This window comes from Centropristis striata, chromosome 22 (genome assembly GCF_030273125.1).
Source record: "Centropristis striata isolate RG_2023a ecotype Rhode Island chromosome 22, C.striata_1.0, whole genome shotgun sequence".
Classification (NCBI taxonomy): Eukaryota; Metazoa; Chordata; class Actinopteri; order Perciformes; family Serranidae; genus Centropristis; species Centropristis striata.
Genome location: NC_081538.1, coordinates 3,065,295 through 3,080,194, shown reverse-complemented (window position 1 = coordinate 3,080,194; position 14,900 = coordinate 3,065,295). Strand labels below are relative to the sequence as shown.

General features: G+C 38.8%; 1 protein-coding gene across 1 annotated transcript in view; it reads right to left on the bottom strand.

The window, feature by feature from the left end:
* tmtc2a (transmembrane O-mannosyltransferase targeting cadherins 2a) overlaps positions 1–14,900 on the bottom strand; it is a 93,582-nt gene that overhangs the window by 16,689 nt on the left and 61,993 nt on the right. Inside the window, exons 8-9 of the mRNA XM_059325452.1 lie at positions 13,882–14,003; positions 4,549–4,630 (exon numbers count right to left, since the gene is read on the bottom strand). Of these exons, the coding sequence (XP_059181435.1) occupies positions 4,549–4,630; positions 13,882–14,003 (204 nt within the window). The remainder of the gene's footprint in view (positions 1–4,548; positions 4,631–13,881; positions 14,004–14,900) is intronic.

The following is a 14,900-nucleotide window of genomic DNA, read 5'->3' as shown; positions in this document are numbered from 1 at the left end:
AGAAAAAGCTTGTAGAGGCTCCGACAGATAAAGATGGAGATCAGTGAGGAGACAAAGGAAGACGAATGGAGGCAGAGACAGAGAACAGTGCCACAGGAAATGCAACAAGGAGGCAAGAGAAGAGGCAGCGAGAGAAACGTGAGACATTGTTGTTTTGGTCGGCGGCGTTTAAGAACTCAGATGAGACGGAGGTATTTCATGAGTTTTCCTGTGGGAGTCTGGCCACCTGGTGCGGCACCCACAAGTGCCTGCCTCAGCGGCTATAAATTAACAGCTGAGCTCAGCCGCAGATGTTACTGAATATAGGAAGAGGGGAATGTGTGTGGAAGAATTATCCTATCTTTATTCAAGAGCGCAGATTTTCAGTTTGAGAGCATAATTTGTCTTTCTCGTGCTCAGATTTGTTCTCCTCATGCTCACATTTTGCGCTCGCACTCATATTTCTGCTGCTTTCTTTCAAAATGTGTGCGTGCACTTAAAAATCACATGCTTGTGCTCACATTTCTTCTTCTTGGACACAAACATTTCGCTCGCACTCAAATATGTCCTGTGCGCGCTCAAATCTAAAGTCTACGCGCTCAGATCTCAAAACTTTTTAGGACTACTTAAGATTAATTCTACCTAAATATGCTGCGTCTTAAACAGGTGACGATTCAAATAACTGGCTAAATATGCTGCGTTTTGAGAGCGCAGAGTTGAGATCTGAGTGCGTAGACTTTAGATTTGAGCAGGACATATTTGAGTGCGAGCGCAATGTTTGTGTCCAAGAAGAAGAAATGTGAGCACAAGCATGTGATTTTTAAGTGCACGCACACATTTTGAAAGAAAGCAGCAGAAATCTCAGTGCGAGCGCAAAATGTGAGCATGAGGAGAACAAATCTGAGCACGAGAAAGACAAATTATGCTCTCAAACTGAAAATCTACGCTCTTGAATAAAGATAGGATAATTCTTCCATCAATGTGGAGAGGCTCTGTTGAGGTGTGTTTCTGTTGGCTTTTTCTTGTGCTGAAATGCTCACAAGCAGCTTTCAAAAACAAGCCATTAGACACCAAAGCAGAGCCGGGTCATATGAGGGACAGTTTGCATTAAAATGACTAACTGTGAACAATGGCAGGAAAAGGAGAGGGGGGTTTGTCTCAGCTATCATCCTCTGTGTCCTCGCTTCCTTGTCCTCTCTCATTTGTGTGTTCGTGTGTGCATCCGTTGTGTTATAATGCGATACGATCACTCCTTACACACCTGGAGCTCATCCAGTGAACCCGGGATAGCTAAAGCAGCCAGATGTGCGATAAAGGAGGGCCCAAATAAACATCACCTATAGCAAGAAGCTACAAGATAACGGCAAAGAAAGAAAATAAGGCAGGGAGCGTAAGGGGGAAACAGCTCGGTCCAAAGACAGCAACGCACCCCTCGCTGGGGACAAAACTAAACTAGAACCCTGAGATATCCAGCGCAGAGAAAGCACCAGGAGGAACAGGGAGAGATAAGAAGGAGGAGAGAGGGACAGCGCACAATGGTGCTTTCAGGGCAGGTTTCATTTCCTATGAATATCCTGCAGATAGCGACATGGAGCAGCATGAGCCTGCTTCTCCAAACTGATATGAAATACTGCATTAACAGCAGCGCGGGCGGAATCATGTTTCACGGATGGTAAACAGTGTTCTCTGATCCTGTCGCCTCACTCAGATAAACACAGCATACATGCCTGTTTGTATGTGTGTTTGCACCATCTGTAACACCTCAAATCCATCCAACACTTACAGCACTGATACCAACTGTAAGTTAAATGAGGGCACGTTTTCACACATTTGCTAAAACATCGGTTTTTGGGGAGAGAAACGCTTAAAAAGCCAGCAGGGACTTTCTGCCAAATGACTCCAACGCTGTTTCAGGTTCTTTCCAAAACTCCTATCAGGTTACATTAGTATTAGCACATTAAAAAATGGCAAAGATGATATCTAAGCATTCAAAATCTTTGAATGTCATGAAAAAGACACAAAATGACCAAAAAAAGACAAAATGACCAAAAAAGACACAAAATGAGAAGACAGAATAACAAAAAAAAACCCCACAGAAGACATACAAATAACCAAAAAAAAGACACAAAACAACTAAAACAGACACAAAAAAGACACATAAATGACACCAATGACAAAAAAGACACAAAATAAATAAAAAAGACACAACAACAGACAAAAAATTACAAAAAAAAGACACAAAAAAGACACAAAATGACCAAAAAAGACACAAAATGAGAAGACAGAATAACAAAAAAACCCACAGAAGACATAAAAATGACCAAAAAAAAGACAACACTTGCAGCACTGATACCAACTGTAAGTTAAATGAGGGCACGTTTTCACACATTTGCTAAAACATCGGTTTTTGGGGAGAGAAACGTTTAAAAAACCAGCAGGGACTTTCTGCCAAATGACTCCAACGCTGTTTCAGGTTCTTTCCAAAACTCCTATCAGGTTACATCAGTAACAAGCTTGGATCAGTGGCGGTTCTAGACCAGTTTTACTGTGGGGGCCAAGGAGGGGCCAGTGTTTAATCAGAGGGGCATATTAGCACATTAAAAAATGGCAAAGATGATATTTAAGCATTCAAAATCTTTGAATTGTCATGAAAAAGACACAAAATGACCAAAAAAAAGACACAAAATGACCAAAAAAAGGACACAAAATGACCAAAAAAGACACAAAATGAGAGGACAGAATAACAAAAAAAACCACAGAAGACAGAAGAATGACCAAAAAAAGACACAAAATAACTAAAGATTATTAAGATGATATCTAAGCATTCAAAATCTTTGAATTGTCATGAAGACATAAAAATGACCAAAAAAAGACACAAAATAACTAAAAGAGACACAAAAAAGACACATAAATGACACCAATGACAAAAAAGACACAAAATAAATAAAAAAGACACAACAACAGACAAAAAATGACCAAAAAAAGACACAAAATAACTAAAAAAGACACAAAATGAGAAGACAGAATAACAAAAAAACCCACAGAAGACATAAAAATGACCAAAAAAAAGACACAAAATAACTAAAACAGACACAAAAAAGACACATAAATGACACCAATGACAAAAAAGACACAAAATAAATAAAAAAGACACAACAACACACAAAAAATTACCAAAAAAAGACACAAAAAAGACACAAAATGACTTACAAAGACACATAAAGACATGAAAAGGATTCAAAAATTGACAAAATAGCCCTATAAGACTCCATAGAGTTAAACTATTATACAATGTAACATTCTGGGTTCCTTTTGTGTACAATGAGATATTGTTTGAACAAAACAAAATGTAAGAATTGTTCCATTGTTCATTGTTATAAATTGATAATTTTATTATTAATTTGACACAGGGGCCACAGCAGGGGCCAAAGGCTTCTTCACAGGGGCAGTGGCCCCTGGAGGCCCCTGGGTAGAACCGCCACTGGCTTGGATCCAGGGTGGTTTAGAGCAGCTATTCTCAACCTGGGGGTCCCGACCCCAATTGGGGTCTCGAGGTGATTTCTGGGGGTCGCCAAATCATTTTGGAAGTCAGCTCTGTCTCCACTGTGTTAAAGTGTTCATGTGTTAATGTGTTTTAGTCTTTTTGGTCACTTAATGTCTTGTTTTGGGTCATTTTGTGTCTTTTTTTGGGTAATTTTGTGTCTTTTTTTTAGTCATATTGTTTACTTTTTTTGGTCATTTTGTTTCTTTTTTGGGTCATTTTGGGTCTTTTTTTAGTCATTTTGTTTCTTTTTTGGGTCATTTTGTGTCTTTTTTGGACATTTTGTGTCTTTTTTTAGTCATTTTGTTTCTTTTTTGGGTCATTTTGTGTCTTTTTTGGTCATTGTGTGTCTTTTTTTAGTCATTTTGTTTCTTTTTTGGGTCATTTTGTATCTTTTTTGGACATTTTGTGTCTTTTTTTAGTCATTTTGTGTCTTTTTTGGGTCATTTTGTGTCTTTTTTGGTCATTGTGTGTCTTTTTTGATCATTTTGGGGTCAATTTGTGTCTTGTTTGGTCATTTTGTTTACTTTTTTTGGTCATTTTGTTTCTTTTTTGGGTTATCTGAACTGTGAGATTGTGTTCAGTGAGCGGGGGTCACGGACAACATGGATGTTAAATTGGGGGTCGCGACTCAAAAAGGTTGAGAACTACTGGTTTAGAGCATGAGAGAACCTGCAGTGTTTAATGACTCTACGTGTGGGGGTGACACTACAAAGTGTAGGTCTTGGATAAAAGCATCTAAAGACCCCTGCCTAATAATCATCCCGAGTACAGCTTACTGCAGCAAAGCCTGATCATTACAGCAAAGCCTCCAACGGCTACACAGCAGAGGTTTGGATTACAGGCAATCAGGCCTGTTATAGTTGGTCGAGAAGGGTTTTAAATTATATTCTCCTAGCTCCGTCAACCACAGCGAGGCATTTTTGAGGACACAGGAATCCATATTTTTATGATTCTAATGTTTCAAACAGGCTTTGCTGAAACTGTTTGCCATTTCTCGAAGGGAAACCTTTGATCTCTGTTCTTACCGTAGTACATGTAGCAGTTTCCTTTCGTCGGGTCGAGCTGAATAGCTCTCAGATAGTACTTCTCCGCTTCCGTCTTCTGCCCCTGAGAGGAAAAGGAAGGAAATCATTGTTTACACCTGATAATCAAGATTGTGTTTTGTTACCTGTAATAATTGTTATATGTGGGGGTTTTTTTTGCAATGACATAAAACACATTGTAACCTGAAAGATTTTTGCTGACAACTTACACTACCGGTCAAAAGTTTTAGAACACCCCAATTTTTCCAGTTTTTTATTGAAATTCAAGCAGTTCAAGTCAAATGAACAGCTTGAAAGGGTACAAAGGTAAGTGGTGAACTGCCAGAGGTAAATAAAAAAAGGTAAGCTTAACCAAAACTGAAAAATAATGTACATTTCAGAATTATACAAGTAGGTCTTTTTCAGGGAACAAGAAATGGGTTAACAACTTAACTCTATGGAGTCTTGGGCTATTTTGTCCATTTTTGAATTCTTTTCATGTCTTTGTAAGTCATTTTGTGTCTTTTTTTAGTCATTTTGTGTCTTTTGGTGTCTTTTTAGTCATTTTGTGTCTTTTTTTAGTCCTTTTGTGTCTTTTGGTGTCTTTTTTGTCATTTTGTGTCTTTTTTTAGTCCTTTACCCCAACATAAAATGTGATTTTGAATCTTTTTTTTACTTTCAAAACACTATCATGCTCAATAAAGAATTTTAAATGTTGCAAATGTGCATTCATTTCAGAGAACACTGAGACATTAAACTGCATCATTTTCAATTAAATTCTGGAAAAGTTGGTGTGTTCTAAAACTTTTGACCAGTAGTGTATATTCAGTATACACCTTCAGGCTTGCAAACAAGTGAAGCATTAAGAAGGAAAAAGGCTTAAATGAATGATTGTGCAGATGCTTGTCTGTATCCTCAGGGATGCTGAGATGTCCTTCTAAAGCACAAACTACTGAGATCTGCTCCAGCTGGGGACTACACTGGCCAGCAAGCAATTTCATTTAGCACCTCACTCATGAGACCCACCATAGATTTATTTTCATCTTTGGAGACAGGGAACCTTTAGGGGGAGATAGCAGGTCAACAGTAGATGCCACATAGAAGTGCATCATAAAACTGGGAACCTCAAGATTCATTTGAAATGGAGCCTCCCCATTATTCAGTGTGTTAATGTTACTGTATAAGGGCTGACAACATTATGAATGGAGTATATGAAAGTCTCTTGTTGTTGCAGCAATTTAGGGATTCATACCATTTGTTATACAGATTCTGTGCAAAATTTAACACTTTTTACAACCCGAGAATTGATTTATTAAAAATTGCAAAAATCCTTTCAAAATACCACATTTAGTCACCAAGATTTTGAGGAACACCACAGAAAAATCCATGCTGTGATTTGCTATGAACAACTTGGAGATTTCTGAAAGAATGCATTATTCAGGAATTGGATGGTCAAATCAAATCAAATCAATTTTATTTATATAGCCCAAAATCACAAATCACAGATTTGCCTCAAAGGGCTTCACAGACTGTACATGGTACGACATCCTCTGTCCTTAGACCCTCACATCGGCCAGGGAAAAACTCCTTAAAAAACCCTTTTAGCAGGGGAAAAAGAAGAAGAAACCTCAGGGAAGGTGAGCACTTCTGCTCAGGAAACTGCTGAGGTCGCCTTAGTTATGATAAATACTTTATTTTTGGATAGGGACAGTGCACATTAATGAACATCGATAGACCTTAGATCTCTGTAAATATGCCGGATTATAGCAAGGCTGCTAGTTTGCACCAGAGTCCCTAAAAAAATTAAAATAAATACAAATATAAAAGACAGCAAGTACATAGGTAATATACAAATACAGGAGACAACACACACACAACACAACACATACCAGACCAGACAGGTTGTAACTATGCAACAAAAAGTAATGTTCAAGTCCAGTTAGTGGTCACACCTTTGATGTGATTTGAGCCATTGTTTGCTGTAGGTCTCTGGTATAACATGCATACTGTAAATGCATTTAAAGGCACACAGCTTCAAAAATCCCTTATATTTGACTGTATCTGCTATGAGTTACTTTAAAGCACTGACATGCATCAGTTGAGGCGTGGTAACTGCAGGAAACTGATGCTCATAAAGAGAAAACCCAGTATCCCACCTCCCATGCCTAACCTTTAAAGGAAAAAAACTCCAATGTGTGTGTATGTGTGTGTGTGTGTGTGTGTGTGTGTGTGTGTGTGTGTACTTACAACCAAAGTGAGAATTACATTACTTCTGTGTACACGAGGCTCAATTTCTCCACCTCTTTTGTTTCATGCTCCAGCACTGATTGCTTCCATATTGCCAATGGTCTTGCCATCCAACAAGAAATGAGAGGACTGGGCCTATTAGCTTTGCTTCATTAGCTCCTTCCCATGCCCGCAATCGCTCAATATCGGCCCTGGATGGCTTATTTCACATTTTCTTTGGCACTTTTCTCTTTACATTCAATTAACCCTTTTCCCCAGTCGTCCATCAGAAGGGAGGTTGAGTCCAGTTAAGTTGGAGCTAGTGGTCATTTAAGAGATTTATGAAAGGTTTCAATGTTTATTACGTATTTTTTTAAACTACTATTAAAAGACACATTTGTGGTATGCTCTTTATAAACTTATTTATAGCTGTGTTATCCTCTGATTATTGAACATCAGTGATGAATATATCTTAATAACAACACGTCCTTGGAGCTAAATGACAAACTAGGTTGCTAATGATTCCCAAAACAGCATGTAAGACTATTACTACTACTATGTTCTATGTAATGTTGTAAAACAGCCGCATGCAGTCGCAACATTATAGTTAGGCGGCTTAGGACCAGATTTGAGAAGAAAGGGGACACGCCGGACAAAAGCACTAAAATTTTTCCACATACTCTCTATCACTATAGGTTTCAATTTTTGGTAGGAGCCACTTCATCAAGATTGCGGATCGGAGATGGCACCCATATAAAGTCTATGAGAACCAATATATCGTCCAAGCCACTTAGAAGTTCAATCTTGGTGTCAAAATCTACATTTTCTGGGTCAAGGAATCATTTAAAGCTATTGAGAATATCACTAGATGACTCACTGTAAATAATGTGTTGATCAAGATCTGACATGAGATGAAAGAGTTCCCTTGATTTTATTCAGCAGTGTACATGGCAGCTAATCCTCACTCTCCCATGAACATAGATTCCAAACATTTTCAACTCAGGATTCCCTGCTGCAGCACTTGAAGACCTTCCAGTCTGAGTGAAAATGAACATATCTATTTGATCAAATAGTCATCTAGTGATATTCTCAATAGCTTTAAATGATCCCTGGACCCAGAAAATGTATATTTTGACACCAAGATTGACCTTCCAAGTGGCTTGGAAGATATAGCATTTCTCATAGACTTTATATGGGTGCCATCTCCAAACTGCAATCTTGATGAAGTGGCTCCTACCAAAAAATGAAACCTATGGTGATAGAGAGTATGTGGAAAAAAATTGGTGCTTTTGTCCGGCGTGTCCCCTTTATTTGGCTTAGCCGCCTGACTAATATATCAGTTAACTTATGTACTGTATGTTCAATTGAAACACAGTACGTCAATGTTAATTTGGTTTCCCATAAGACACGGACAGGAGTTCTTCTTTCCAGTTCTGAAAAAGTTCTTTTTTACACTGTTTCTCTATATAAGGCTAATATAGCAAATAGTTTCTTGTACCTGACAATATTTGCTATATTGGCCTTATATAGAGAAACAGTGTAAAAAAGTATATTAGTAGGCCTAATGAACCTCTTCAAGAAAGAACTGGTTTTGTTTCACTTTTCCATTCACCCTGAACTCAACACTCTTACACTGGTTTTATTAACCTGTTCTCACTCCAGACACAGTCAGGACTCTTTGGAGTCAATTTTTAACACACAAAGTACCGCTTAAGTGTCATTTTTGCATGTGCAGGGCTTCCTGAAGCAGTCAGATGATGCAGTATAAAGAGCGCGAAAGTCCACCAAGGGAGGCACACGTGGTGAATGGATAGTTCCAATAAACTGAAAGTGTTTCGTAACTTACGTAACTTTTGTTGCCGTTTCAGCAAATGGACCGGTGTTCATGTTCTGTTCTTTCATTACGGAAACTACCATTAGTGTCCCATGACTTGTACCCAGGAGGCTGCTGTTCATGTCCCATATGAAACCGTCAATTTTTTTTTTTTAGCTTAACCCCTTATCGGCATAGAACCACATTTGGTCACTTCAGCCGACATCCAAAATATGGTTGTAAAGCCACATGGATTTCTCCCAATCAACTAATCAGCAAAGACCAGATAGTGTCAGATAGTAACACCATGGTATCTGACCCCAAAATAATAATAATAATAATAATAATAATAATAATAATAATAGTAAAAACAATAACTCAATTGACCTTGATTTGCAACATAAAAATGAAACATTTTGGGGAAAAAAGTAATAGTCGTAATATCCAATAACACTTTAGGGTTGTACATTTCACTTTCCAAGTACTTAAATGAGCCCTATAAAAGACGACACCACAGTATTTTCCTAACCCTAACCAAGTTTTATTGTGGCTTAATTTTGTGTGAATTCACAAAGTTAACTACAGTACCTCTGCACTTTCAAAAATGACGCTAAAGAGGTATTCTCTACTTAAATGACTAACACTAAGTGTAAAATTGGCTGTAATAAGCTGATTACAACCTGAAACAACCTATATGGACGCCGGCTTTGAGTTCAGATTCATATATCAGCTGAGTGTTGACTGACCACAACTTTCCCTGGTGCACACCACAGACAGCAGGGCTCTAATGTAACTCTACACCTATTTATAAGCACTTTGACCTTGGGAAGAATAAGGCAAATTAGTGGCTTTGGGAGGTGTTCTTGTTATTTGCTGAGGGATGTGGATGGGCACAAGACTATCAGGTTCCAGCTTTATTATTTTGTGGTTTTTAGAACGGCGAGATGGACACTTTGTGTAGTCGCACTCAAGAAAAACAGCACTACAGCACATGTTGGGGTGAACCACAGTACGAGACTTCAGTTTGACCTTTCCTCCCCGTGTCTGTATTGTCGATTGACTCCGGCTGCATGGCCAAAAATTTAGCTGATGGAGTGATTCAATAAGGAAGGAGAGTAATTGCATTATAAGCCTGTCCACTGGCCCATTGTCCAGGGTCCATCCAATCTCCTGTTCCTTAAGCCCTGTAGTGGTGGAGGGGGCCTCTGTGAGAGTGAAGGCCCTGCATGGATCTGCTGCCGGGCCTGAGGGAGCGCAGCAGATGTCCAGCCACACCGGGCGACTCGAATCTGAACCTGTGCTTCACGTGCATGTGTGTGTGTGTGCTGTGTATATCTTCAAATCTCTCAACAAAGAGAGGAAATGATCAGAAGTACGGTTTAAAGCCTGCAAGGGTTGCAGCTGCAAGGAACTGCAGGTTCCTCTGCACCCAAGGCCGTGGAAGGGAGGAGGAGGAGGGATCCTCTGCAGAGGGTCGCAGGTCAACTCCCACATCTAAACTTGACTCAGCTGTGAACACATCTGCTGCCACATAAACGTGTTTTTGTTTTTATGGAGCGGGAGGACGGGAAGTGGGAGTTTTTTTTTCTCCTGCAGAAAACATTACGAGGGCAAGGTGACATTGTAAAATAGTTTGGGCAAGCACCTTTCCTACTTCACTCCATAGAATTTTGGTTCTTCAGAAACGTTTTGTTAGGATGGCAACCCGATCTGAGTCATATGATCATCTGTAGCCCTCTTTCAGAAACTCCAGATATTTGTCAAATATGTGTTTTTATTTTTAAGGTATATTCAGATCATGAAAACTTTCCAAAGCACTTTAAGACTTACTGTACAGGCCAAAAGTTTGGACACACCTTCTCATTCAATGCGTTATCTTTATTTCCATGACTATTTACATTGTAGATTCTCACTGAAGGCATCAAAACTATGAATGAACACATATGGAATTATGTACTTAACAAAAAAGTGTGAAATAACTGAAAACATGTCTTGTATTTTAGATTCCTCAAAGTAACCACCCTTTGCTTACTAGAATATAAGACATGTTTTCAGTTATTTCGCACTTTTTTGTTAAGTACATAATTCCACAAGTGTTCATTAATAGTTTTGATGAATCTACAATGTAAATAGTCATAAAAATAAAGGAAACGCATTGAATGAGAAGGTGTGTCCAAACTTTTGGCCTGTACTGTATTTTAAATTTAATTCTCAGATTCACTCTTATTCAACGCGTCAATCTTTACATCTTCATCCTCCAAGATTTCTGACATGCAGAGGTCAATTTATTGTTGAATTTAGGGACCAAATTATGGATAAATACCTTTTCCCATCTGACAAAGGACTCCATCTCTGTAAAATGCTTCAAAAGATGTCTGAAAGCTCCTTTAACTGATGTTTTGAAATTCTAAGTCACACACAAATACACTTTTTTAACATGTTCATTTTAGTTTTTAATTGTTTTTGTTATTGTCATTATAACTTGTTGATGTTATACATTTGTTTTTTCTATTATCAGTTTCTTACTTTCTAATGACATTTTAGGTGGAGGCTTTAAATAAATAAGCCCATCTGGGGTTTCTGCCTCTCCCTGCACTTTACATTATATGTTATCTTTGTCATTTTATGTAATTCTACAGAGGGACGTCTGGAATGCCCTGCTTAGCCTGCTGCCCCCGCGACCCGGCCCCGGATAAGCGGAAGAAAATGGATGGATAGATGTAATTCTAACTGTGCAAATAAAATAAAACCTAAAAACCTAAAAAATAAAACCTAAAAACCTAAAAAACATTTGGGAGAAGTTGGGCAAACTTGTGTGCCCTTGATGTCTTCTGTATATACACACACACACACACACACACACACACACACAGCGAGGGTCAGAAAACACACCGATAATCTGGAACGCTTCCAGTCACAGAGGGATAGCTTTCATCCACACCCGACAAACTCCCCACGTCTGTGACCTTCAGACATCAGACATGAATTTATGCAGCTACTATTTGGCTGTTTTCAAGCTGTTTGGCATCAGTCCTGGATTAGGGTCGATCCAAGGCTGAAAAAGGTATTTATTGCTTCGAACACTCACACTTTGTGATCCTCTTCAAAGAGACTTTGCCTCTATTTCATATGTCGTGGCATTTTGGAACTAGTTTGTAAAAGATATGTAATTGAAGAAGGTTTAAAAGTAGCCTCATAAACAACATGTGCCCTGTAGCACCTGATAATGTATTAATTTCCTGAAAATGTAATAAAACCCAACTAGAAAATTTCCTCTGGGGAAATTTTGAAAGGGCCACGGGGGCTACTGCCGGTGTGTGTACACTATGATGAGATTCTTCAGAGATTTCAAACTATGCCTTTTAACCTCAAAATGTGTGTGTGTGTGTGTGTGTGTGTGTGTGTGTGTGTGTGTGTGCGTTTGCGTGTGTTTGAAGCATGTGTATGCATGTGTGAGGAGTGTGCGAGCTTACGCGCATGTGTGTGTGTGTGTGTGTGTGTGTGTATCTGTAACTGTAATCACATCAAAGATCAAAGGCAATCAGATCAAAGCAATCAACAGAATTAACTGACACCTGCTAATGTCCCGAACATTGACAGGTGGAATTTCTGGCCTCGAACAGAAAGCATTTTTGGCAAAACCATAATACCTATCATTGATCCGACTTCACTTTGAGCGTCCTGAGTTCTTCCTGAACGTCTAAATATGATTTTTTTAAAGAAAAATTAAAAAATAGCTTTGTTAGAGCGATCTAAAAAAACTGTTCCATCTTCCTTTTTTCCGAAATCTTCCTGCATTTTTAATATTGGAGCCAATGAGGCTGTTGGTGCGTGTTGGTGGCGCATCTGTGCGTCCTACGCCCAAACTATAACTCTGACAGCTTTACCAGAGGATTGTGAGTGAGAAGACAAATTTTCCTACATTTTTATGTATAAATTATTTCTGTAGAGTGGAATTTGCGTCCTGGAGTGCAGTTTTCAAATTTATTTTCTGACAATTTTTTCTCTGCCTCTACACTCTGGCGATGATGTCACACACTGTGACACGAACATTCCGTGCAATACACACCCACAAGAGAAGACATAACATAAATGTGTTTTTTATTAGAAATATGATAATGATTATTGGCTTGTTTTAATTAATCAATAAAAATAAAGCCATAAAAAACTCATTCAGTTTTTTTCCTGAAGCATGTTGAGCAATTTGTGTGAAGCTGATTTCTAATTTTCGACTAACAAGAGGGCTGTTTAGACCAGCTATTCTCAACCTTGGGGTCGGGACCCCAATTGGGCTCGCGAGATGGTTTCTGGGGGTCGCCAAATCATTTAGGAAGTCAGGAAGTGTCTTTTTTTGATCATTTTCTGGTAATTTTGTGTCTTTTTTGGTCATTTTGTTTCCTTTTTTGGTAATTTTGTGTCTTTTTTGGTAATTTTGTGTCGTTTTTGGTCATTTTGTGTCTTTTTTTGATCATTTTGTGGTCAATTTGTGTCTTTTTTGGTCATTTTGTGTCTTTGTTTAGTCATTTTGTGTCTTTTGGGTCATTTTGGTTTTTTTTTTGTCATTTTGTGTCTTTTTTTGGTCATTTTGTGTCTTTTTTGGTCATTTTGTGTCTTTTTATGATCATTTTGTGGTCAATTTGTGTCTTTTTTGGTCATTTTGTTTCTTTTTTGGGTGATCTGAACTGTGCGTGTGAGATTCTGTTCAGTGAACGGGGGTCGCGGACAGTATGCATGTTAAATGTGGGGTCGCAACTCAAAAAGGTTAAGAACTACTGGTTTAGACGGATGTTTTATGATATTTTAGAACAGTGTCATGGCTATTCTTTCATCATTCTATTTTACACTACCCCCCTGCCTACGGGATCTACAATATGTTCTTTTGTTGGAATAAAACAAACAGTCTCCTGTAACACCCTCCCAAAAAAACTGTGTGATCCACTTTTCATCCAACTAGTAGCGCTCGAGGTCAAACATTACATTCATGAAAGCATCAGAGTTCCTCCAGCCGACTTCTGATGAGGGAGAGTTTGTTTAGTATGCACCTTTCAGAGTCAGAAGCTCACACCTCATAACAATTATCACACTTCTCCAGGCTCTGCAGAGGAATCGATAGAAAGGGTTCGCCTTCTCCCATAAGTCACTCAATATGCATTATTCATCCCTCCGCTCCGCCACTTCAGGCCCCGTTTAATTACACTCTGCTAGGTAGTTAACCACTGCAATCGTTACTAGGATAATGCTGCACACGGCCTCGTGGTTCCTGCTGTGTGTCTGTGTGTGTCAGTAATGGGACTTACAATGATGGACAGGAGTTTTCCGTAGGTGAGGTGTGCGGGGATATGGTCTGGTTTAGCCCTGAGGGACTCCCTGTACCAGTGGCCCGCCTCCTCCAGCCGGTTCAGCCTCATGTAGGCCTCTCCTGGAACAGAGCACACAGCACCAGTCAAGATGAGTTTTTCTAAAGGATGATAATGATCTAAAGAAAACATTAGAAATGAAAAGCTTTGCAAGGAACAAATCCACAAGTGTTGCATTAAGCAGGAATCCTCTTTTACAGAACATTTCCCTTTATGGCATGTTATTTTACCAGAGTTTATAAATAGATAAGTACTCTCCAAATCCAAAACTTTATTTTACCTTTCAACCTTATTTTTTCCAACACTGAAGGCTTTGTTGGACTATTGGCACCAATGTGCTCAACTGGTCTCTGCCTCTATTGACCTATTGGGTCATTTTTACAGGCAGCAAAATACGACACATATTTAGATTTTAGACCGTCCTTCGCTGCCCTCTAGTGCAGTAGTTCTCAACCTTTTTGAGTCGCGACCCCCAATTTAACATGCATGTTGTCCGCGCCCCCCGATCACTGAACACAATCTCACACGCACAGTTCAGATCACCCTAAAAAAGAAACAAAATGACCAAAAAAGACTCAAAATGACCAAGAAGACACTAAATGACCAAAAAAAGAAAAAAAAATACAAAATTACTAAAAAAAGGACACAAAATGACCAAAAAAAAGACACAGAATGACCAAAAAAGACACAAAATGACCCAAAAAAAAGACATTAAGTGACCAAAAAGACTAAAACACATTAACACATAACACTTTAACGCAGTGGAGACAGAGCTAACTTCCAAAATGATTTGGCGACCCCCAGAAATCATCTCGCGACCCCAATTGGGGTCCTGACCCCAAGGTTGAGAATAGCTGCTCTAGTGGACGTATTAATTATGATACCACCCGTATCTAATACACTACTAATATACATATTCTGAAGATCTTGGCTCAACACAGCATTTCCTTGAGTCCGTA